The sequence below is a fragment of the Mandrillus leucophaeus genome, unplaced genomic scaffold (genome assembly GCF_000951045.1).
Source record: "Mandrillus leucophaeus isolate KB7577 unplaced genomic scaffold, Mleu.le_1.0 Scaffold73, whole genome shotgun sequence".
NCBI classification, from domain to species: Eukaryota; Metazoa; Chordata; class Mammalia; order Primates; family Cercopithecidae; genus Mandrillus; species Mandrillus leucophaeus.
Genome location: NW_012107919.1, coordinates 3,102,850 through 3,112,667, shown reverse-complemented (window position 1 = coordinate 3,112,667; position 9,818 = coordinate 3,102,850). Strand labels below are relative to the sequence as shown.

The 9,818-nt window shown below is 39.7% G+C and overlaps 1 protein-coding gene across 2 annotated transcripts in view; it reads right to left on the bottom strand.

Annotated features, from left to right (window-relative positions):
* The window catches only part of CSTF3 (cleavage stimulation factor, 3' pre-RNA, subunit 3, 77kDa), a 93,291-nt gene extending 84,330 nt beyond the window's left edge, over nucleotides 1–8,961 (bottom strand). The window contains exon 1 of one of the 2 annotated variants that reach the window (XM_011965567.1): nucleotides 8,740–8,961. In XM_011965567.1, the coding sequence (XP_011820957.1) occupies nucleotides 8,740–8,766 (27 nt within the window). In that variant the 5' untranslated portion in view covers nucleotides 8,767–8,961. The remainder of the gene's footprint in view (nucleotides 1–8,739) is intronic. The other variant, XM_011965569.1, reaches the window with a different exon arrangement.
* Nucleotides 8,962–9,818: the final 857 nt, after the last annotated feature.

Below are 9,818 nucleotides of genomic sequence, written 5' to 3'. Positions count from 1 at the left end.
TTAGCTAGGCGTGGTGGCGGGCGCCTGTAGTCCCAGCTACTTGGGAGGCTGAGGCAGGAGAATGGCGTGAACCCAGGAGGCAGAGCTTGCAGTGAGCCGAGATTGCGCTACGGCACTACAGCCTGGGCTACAGAGCGAGACTCTGTCTCAAAAAAAAAAAGAAAAAGAAAAAGAAATTAAAACAAAAAATTAAAGTATTTAATTCATTTAAAAATAATAAATTCCTTAAATATCAATATATTTTTTCAAAGGAAATTTTCCAAAATAAAAAAAAAGTCAAAAGAATGGCACCATTTTACATTTTCATGATCTTTTAAATGTCTGGCTGAATAGAAGACATTATCTGCTTCTTTCAATCAAACAAAACAATGTATCTGTTACAATATATTGTTTTAGATGAAAAATATGAAGAAATTTCAGCCTCACAGTTACGTAGTTGGAAAAGGGAGGAAAGACCATTTTTAATAGCTTTTACATATAACTGTGGAGAGGTGATGTAGCCTCTGGAAAGCCCTAGGAGTTATGATTTATTGAAACTCCTAACCACTTTCTTTCTATACGAGCTCGTAACTTTTATTAGGAGGTTGTTAATGGGAGGGTGGGATGTGAAGAAGTGACAGACGCTATCATGTTAATGACTGAAATAATAATATAATTTAAGGCTGGGCACGGTGGGTCACACCTGTAATCCCAGCGGTTTGGGAGGCTGAGGTGGAGGAGTCCTTGAGGCCAGGAGGTTGAGGCTGTGGTGAGCTATGATCATGCCAGTGCACTCCAGCTTGGGCAACAGAGCAAGACTTGGTCTCCAAAAATAATAATAATAATAATAACAACAACAATAATAATAATCTAATTTCTTCTATTTCTACTATGCAGGCAAAACGGACCAAAAAAAAAAAGAGATAATTCTCTTTCTTCAAATAGCTACTTTCATGATAAACTAGAAGGGTGTTATACTAGGGGTCATGTTGAAATTAAGTTAAAGTAGGGATCATTAAAGTGGTAACACAAAAGTATGAATAGAGGGGGAGAAAAATGGTAGACTGAAAGATTTAATATGTAACCTTTTTACTATGACCAACAGAAAAAGCAGAGCTGAGTCTCAACCCAGGTTTTATATTTCTCACTATTTAGGGTAATAACTAAATATACGGGGGTGGGGAGCAGGTGGGCAGCAAAAATCAGTAAAATACCATCCTCAAATATCTGCCATTTTTTCATCCACTTATTTATCAAGAATGTATTTTAAAACAACCAGGTATCATCTAACTCTGTGGTCTGCAAGCTTTTATTCACATAAAAACCACTGTGGCACCTGTTTCAAATGAAGAGTCTCAGCCCTACTTAACAGTTAGGTTTGAAATGAGAGTCTACGTATCCATACTTTTATAAAGCACCTAATCATGACACAAATGGGCCATGGGCTTCACTTTAAGAAATATGTACCACCTCATCTATCTGTTCCACAAATGTTTTCCAAATGTCATGTTTCATTAAAAATAAGGTGGCAACAAACTTGTAATTCCAAGTGAATTTTTTGCTAAAATATTAAGAAAACTAAATATACTATGTATTTGAAGTCTTAAGTCTCTCTCTGTGGTTAACTTTTTTTCAAAATTAAAAGTAGACCTGAGTAGTACTCTGTAAGACTTTTTTTTTTTGAGACGGAGTCTCACTCTGTCACCTAGGCTGGAGTGCAGGGGCTCTACCTTAGCTCACTGCAACCTCTGACTCCTGGGTTAAAGGGATTCTCCTGCCTCAGCCTCCCAAGTAGCTGGGATTACAGGTATGCACCACCACACTCAGCTAATTTTGTATTTTTAGTAGAGTTGGAGTTTCACCAGGCTGGCCAGGCTGGTCTTGAACTCCTGACCTCAAGTGATCTGCTAGCCTCAGCCTCCCAAAGTGCTGGGATTACAGACAGGTGTGAGCCACGGTGCCATGCTGAGACTTTCATAGAGGAGTAACTTAACTGATTCCATTCATATGTCTAGATAATAAAGTACTGTATGTGACAGGTGTCACAATGAGACCGGATATTAGGACCAGATGTCAGCTTAGTTCTGTGTTCCTTTACCAATGCAACCAAACCCTACTTCATGTTTGCTGTGAATGAAACTGAACATGTATCCTACAATACAAAACAAAAATAATCCCTCCAAATCGTCCATAGATTAAAAATCTAAACATACAAACAACTCGAAAACTTAAAAAAATAGATCTTGGGCTGGGCGTGGTGACTCATGCCTGTAATCCCAGCGCTTTGGAAGGCTGAGGCGGGCAGATCACGAGGTCAGAAGATCAAGACCATCCCGGCTAACACGGTGAAACCCTGTCTCTACTAAAAATACAAAAAATTAGCCGGACGTGAGGGCGTGGTGGCGGGCGCCTGGAGTCCCAGCTACTCGGGAGGCTGAGGCAGGAGAATGGCGTGAACCCGGGAGGCGGAGCTTGCAGTGAGTAGAAATCGTGCCAGTGCACTCCAGCCTGGCGAAAGTGCGAGACTCTGTCTCAAAAAAATAAATAAAATAAAATAAATAAAATAAAGATCTTGGCTTAATGTACTGCTTCAAATAATTATATTTATCATTATCTGCTTAGTGAACTTGCATATTCATCCCCTAGGAAACAAATAGCTGCAAAATATAAATTAAAATCTTAACCATTTGGAACTTAAAAGACAAGACTTCTATCAAATATGAGTAATCCAGATTTAATACACTAAATAAACTAAGTGAAATATTAGAAAAACATTAATTAGGACACACAGAAGCTTTGCCCTTCTGATTTTATCCAATATTTACTATGTATCCTAAGTTGTCCATTAATCTAAAAATAGTTTAAACAACTGCCAACTCAAATCCCTTTTTTAGCCCAATTCTCATACCATTACCAACTGTCCAACAAAACAAACAAAAAGACTCAAATTCACAAGTAGGTCCTACCTAAAGAGAAAGATTCAGAGACATGGTAGAAAAGCTTAAAATCACTGTCACCAAATCGAAGGTTTATTTTTTAAAAAAAGCTTAAAATCATGAATTCATATAGGCAATTGTCCAATTAATAGGTAAAAACACCCAAATACAGATTTTGCCCTTCTGAAGGTCTATCTGGGATGTAAACGCCTACATTCCCTGAAATAATGTCGAAGGAATGCAATATCACCTAACACAGTACCTTTCTGTTGTATCTCTAAGAAAAACCCAATTTTCATTCTTTAAGCACAGAGCAATTTCTCTTAGGAGCAATTGTCCCCAAACAGAATATCTGATATGCTCCAGTTTCCTAAGAAATATCAATAATAAAGATCAAATCAATTTGCCTAATCAAAACTGTTACACCAAACAAGCATCACTAAAAATAGGAGGAAGAAAACCAGGAAAGGTTGTTACAGAAAGATTTTGGAAAAAATAAGTCCAAAAACATACATTGTCCAACACACATAGTTGGCTCTTTCTCTGCCTCTTCAAACCCCTACACATATGCGCCTTGACTAAAATGGGCAACACTGTTACTTCTAAACAGCTTTAAGAACTAATGGTTACCTAATGAAATAAACCAGGTTTCAGGTTTCAACACTGTGGATGTTTCAACTTTCTCTTTCCTTATTAATAAGTATATAATAGGACAAATACTCTTCATATTTTCTAAATCTTCCCAAAATTATTTTTCACTTAAAACATGTATTTATGAGCCTAAATGCTCCTTTGTTAAGAACTACTGGCAATTAATTTGTGCTTCTTAAGAGTCATGTAGTTTTTCCAAGCTGAGGATCATTTGGCTTGTAATTTAGGCATTCCAAATTCTAGGATAGGTTATATATTGTTTAAAAGGTGAAATATGGCTGGACTCACACCTGTAATCCCAACAGTTTGGGAGGCTGAGGCAGAAGGATCACTTAAGTCCGGGAGCTCAAGACCAGCCTGGGAAACATAGTGAGACTTTGTCTCTACCTAAATAGTAAATAAATAAAAATTTTAAAAAGTAAACTATTATTTCTAAGAGTAGAGAAACAAAATTTTAGGGCCTTAAGGGTTCATATGAATTGATGAGGCCAAACACATACCTCTTCCTCCTCGTATCCAACAAAACTTTAAGAATCAACCACACACTGGAAACAGATTGAGAGAGAACCATCCACTCTTACGCCCCAAATATTATGATGCGCCTGTCTTCCCAATAGTTTAAATTATCGGAGAAATTTGTAACGTACTGCGTATATATAGCCTAAATGCAAACTTAATCCATTCATTTACTGAATACCTTTAAGCATCAAAATATTATTTCTTAGGTCTTTAAGACATAAAGATGAATAACACCATCTCTTCAACTCAAGAAGCTCAAAACCCAATGGAAGAACTCTAAATAACAGCATATTATTATTATGTAAGAGTAGTGCACAAGGTTAAATGGACCTAAGAATGAGATCAAAAGCTGAATCAGGCATTTAAAAAAAAAAAAAAAAACACCACGGGCAGGGCACAGTGGCTCACACCTGTAATCCCAGCACTTTGGGAGGCCAAGACGGGCAGATCACTTGAGGTCAGGAGTTTAAGACCAGCCTGGTCAACATGGTGAAACCCCATCTCTACTAAAAATACAAAAAAATTAGCCGGGCATTGTGGTGTGTGCTTGTAATCCCAGCTACCCAGGAGGCTGAGGCAGAATTGCTTGAACCTGGGAGGCGGAGGTTGCAGTGAGCTGAGATCGTGCCACCGCACTTCAGCCTGGGCAACAGAGCAAGACTCCATCTCAAAAAAACAAAAAATAAACACAAAAAAAACAAAACCATGAAATAAATAATACAGCCATAATTCCACACAGAAATCCTACGTTTGTCAGGGGGATCAACCTATATGCGAATAGTTTTATCACCATTAAACTGGCAAAAACAATAAGCAAGGGGCTTCAGAAGAGTATCCTTGAACACTATAAGGTAATTCCAACAGCTCTCTACATGCAAAATTGAACTTTCTTACTAGAGTTAAAAAACAAACAAACAAACAAAATCACAGCAATAAACCTTGTAGTGATTTTGCTTGTCTGCAATAATTTCCCTCTGTTAGGGGGCACGAATCACAAATCTTAGCACCAAGAGAGAAATGACTATCCGTATATTTCAGTAAAAAAGTTAAGAATCAGGTTTATTCTACAAACTTGAACTTCAGTGCTACTAAAAGGCTAAATCTACACCTGCATCTTGTAGGACTCTTTATCCACCCCATCCCTTGGCATTTTTCCAAAGCAAATCCATGATTCAGAGTGGTTTTAATTTTTTTCTTATTATTCTTTAGTTTCATTGAGTTTATTTTTCTCATCCATGATTTCAGGTCATTTTGGATACTCTCTTTTCCTCCAGATTTTCAATATTGTCTTAAACATCAAACAAGGTGCAGCTCATTCATATTTTCCATCAGTCACTCCTTAAGGTGCTATTTAATGGCTATTTTAGTTGAAGCTGAATACAGTATCTAGGATTTGCTTTGAAGTAATGGGGGTGGGAGAAGCAAATGAAATCACAGAGGAAACAAGATTAGCCATAAATTGAAGCTCTATGACAGGTACTTCATATATTATACTATTTTTCTTATATGTTTGAAATGTATTATTAAAAAGTTAAAGAAAAGGCTATATGAAGATGACTTCCTTGTTGATAATCAGATGTCTAAATTGCCGTTCAGACTGAAGGAAAAGATACAGGAGCCACCAAAAAGGTTTGGACAAGTTGAGCGTGCAAAATAAAAATGGCTATCACTGATAATAACACACTAAGAGAAATCTATGAATCCATAGCGATACTTAATCTTCAGGGAGAAAAAAAGGTCTTTTTTGCAGAAAGTATGAGCCAGTAAACAGACACAGACCAATAGAATTGTGGATTTTAAAAACAAAACAAAACAAAACCACCATTGCTACTTCCAATGTAATAGCTAATTTTGTCATGATTTATCAATTGATAACTAGGTATAAGGTGATTAAAGAACATGGTATCAACTCATGGATTATTAACTGCAAAGGGGAACATGACCCTTAACAATGAGAAGATCACCCTAAACCAAGTGATCAAACAGAACCATCCAACAGAACCCAGCAGAAGCGCCTGCTAATGTTAAGTATTCTATACAAAAATACTTAACCCAAATATCAAGGTTGAGTATAGACCTAACTGTAAAGTTTTCGGGAAATACAGAAGATGAAGGGGCAAGTTAAATGACATCATCAACCCCAAACCAAAAGCAAGCAAGCAAACAAACAACAAAAAACAAATACACCCAGAAAAGCAGTGTAAGTGTCCTTGACTCCTCAAATAGACAACAGCCCCAGGGGAGAATGGTGGGACTACTTAAAGAGACAAAAGCAAATGATTCAATATGTAAATCTAGATTGATTCTGGTTAAAAAAAAAACCAACCAAAAAAACATATTCTTCGGACAAGTGGGGAAATTTGAAGGAGGACTAGATTTTAGAAATATTATTATTTTCTTGGGTGGGGAAATGGTATGAAGATTATGTAACAACATTTTGCTCTTATTTATATGAGAATACTGAAATATTTGGGCTGCAAAGTGTCAACATACTTTCAAACAAACATGCATGGACCAGACATGGTGGCTCGTGCCTGTCTGTAATCCCAAAACTTGGAGACACTAAGGTGGGCGAATCGCTTGAGCCCCGGAGTTCTGAGACCAGGCTGGGCAACATGGCAAATTCCTGTCTCTACAAAAAAAAACTACAAAAATTAGGCCGGGTGCGGTGGCTCACGCCTGTAATTTCAGCACTTTGGAAGGCAGAGGCAGGCGGATCACTTGAGGTCAGAAGTTCAAGACCAGCCTGGGCAACGTGGCGAAACCCGTCTCTACTTAAAATACAAAAATCAGCGGGGCATGGTGGCGAGCGCCTGTGATCCCAGCTACTCGGGAGGCTGAGGCAGGAGAATCGCTCCAAACGGGAGGCGGAGGCTGCAGTAAGGCGAGATCGCGCCACTGCACACCAATCTGGGCGACAGAGCTTGAGGTTCCGTTTCAAAAAAAAAAAAAAAAATTAGCTGGACATGGTGGCGCGCGTCTGTACTCCCAGCTACTCAGGAGGCTGAGGCAGGAGGCTGAGGTGGGAGGATCACAGAGCGCAGGGAGGTCGAAGCTACAGTAAGCTGTGAAGGCATCACAGCACTCTAGCTTTAGTGACAGAGACCCTGTTCTCAATTAATCAGCATGGGGAGATAAAGCAAGTATGGCAAGGCTTTCAACTGTTGATTCCAGGTGAAGAGTTGTCCTACAGGTGTTCACTGCACTTTTCTTTGAACTTTTCTCTATGTTCTAAACTTTGCACAATAAAACCCTTGGGGGAAATTATTTTTCTACAAATTTTCACCACCATCTGTCTGTCCCATTGAAACACCACAGTTCTAAAACATTCAAGAGGTCATGGTAACATTTCTGTGTCTTTGTAATTTTAGATAAATTCTGAGATTAACGATGAATTTCGGAAACTTTCAATGAAACCTCAGTTAATTAATCCTTCACTTTCAGATGACAAATATTAGATCAGAAAAGAGGTAAACAGTTTTGATACGGTAATTTTAAGACTTTGCATGCTCGGGCATGCTAACAGTATGTAAAATGTAAATAGTGCGAAGATTTCTGGACTGAAACCAGTCCTCGAGCAAACACAAAACAATTTAGTCAAACTGCCGACAAAATGAAATCTACAGTCTTACAGACTATGCAATAGAACACTCCTATTTTGCCTCATCTCTGTCAACCTTCAATAACATCTTCCACGTTATAAGCTAGGGAACCTGAAACATGAAAATCTAAGTGCATGTCGTTGCTATGGCAATGGGAAATTTCAGGAAATTGAGACTGCAGGCTACCTAGCCTCCATTTTAGAAACTGTATTTATCTAAACACACCAGGACTTAGATCGAAAAACAAATTTAATGGCATCTTTCAAAACTATTTTGTTTCCTCTCTCACACTAAAAGGTATTCTCCTACAAAATTCTGAATACAAAGGGCAAAAGAAACAAACCACACTGATCTAACCTAAAAGTCTGAATTTTTAACTATTTAGTTGTCACCCATATTTACTACTAAAACATGCTTTTATTTACAGTGGCCAAAACAGACTTCTCATTTTCAACTTATAATATACCTGCAATGTTTATGTAGCTGGAAAAACGAAAATGAAATGTGACTAAAAGGGAGAAAAGGAAGAAAACGAAAGAAAGCCACAATATTCCCAAAAACACAGCATAACTTGCTTCTTTCTTCACTCGCTCTCTTAAATCTTAATTCTCCAGATTAGCTTTGTCTCAAATATTTCTCAAACTAGTAACCTATTTCTGGGTACACTACATTTGGCTGGGTGAAAGAAACACTGTCAAGTTTTTCTAAAACGGCGGGTGCGCGTTAAAATAATTCCTATCCACTGTAATACCAAAGCGATATCAAAGGAAAGTATCCCATCTGGAGTAGTCCCATGAATCTAAATAGGACGAAGCAGCCTACCGGCTATTGTCTAAATCAAGTATTTACTCGTATTCGTGCCTAAGACAGGGAAGTAAAAAAAAATTAAATTTTAATCAGATCTTGCTCCCCATTCCCACCACTCTTGTATATACCCTGTCGCCCGGGTTCACTAGACCCAATTCCTTCCTCAGGCGAACATGTCTGGAGCAGTCGGAGGAACAGACGTGGAGAAGAGGTCGCCACGAGGCCCCACCACTCTCCTTCCTCACCTGCTCCGTGGCTCCGTCTCCTGACATGGCCTCAGCTGATTACAACGTGCGCACTGACCGTCGATGGGAAGCTAGAAAAGAAAAATTAAACTAAAAACCACCCCCAAATCAGTAAAGTTACCCCCTGCCCAGCTGAGCCAGACCGCCAACACCAATCGCCACCGCCCACTCAGATATGAATTAAAATGGCTGCGCCCCTGCCGGCCGAGGAGGGGGGTGTGTGGCTTCCGCATTAACTTCCGGGGCAGTGGGCGGGGCTAATTTCGCGACTCGTTGGTTATTCCGAGCGAGCAGAAGGCAGCGAGATCCCGGGGCGGGCCCAATTCCTGGGCTGACGTCACTACCCCGGCCTGGAGAGGCTGTTGCTGAGCCGGCTCTAACCGGCTGGAAGGCGGGAATCTGTTTCGCCTGGAGGCTCGCGCGCTTTTTGGAATTCAGTTAAAAAGCTTTAGAGCCTGGCTCCTCACGGTTGAAGCCTGATTGCTAGTCAGCAATGCTAAGCGTTAAAGCCTCCTATATTTAGGGGATAAGGAATCCGTGAAGGTTTTCTCTGGTCTCAGTTCCTGCTTTTTACTTTTCTTGGGGGTGGGAGGGATAGATCAAACCCACGTTAATTTTTACTGCCGCCGTCTACTCTTATGTAGAAAGCTTTGAAGTCTGTGAGACCTGGATTTTCAACTCAAAATCTCAGCATGGTTCCTTGACTGCAAAGTGGATATGATTGTTTGGAGCCCAGACTGCTTGGATTTTAACTAAGATAAGTAACTCTGGGCAATTAAACTTCGTACCTCAGCTTTCTGGCCTATAGGTGGGAATAATAGTACCTGCAACTGAAATAAATTATACATAGAAAGGTGTTAGGAACAGTATCTGGCATTAAGATTAAATGAGATTGACCGGGCGTGGTGACCCACGCCTGTAATCCCAGCACTTTGGGAGGCCAAGACGAATGGATCAGGAGTTCTAGACCGGGCGTGGTGGCTCACGCCCGTAATCGCAGCACTTTGGGAGGCCGGGGCGGGCGGATCACGAGGTAAGGAGATTGAGACCATCCTGGCTAACACCGTGAAACCCCGTCT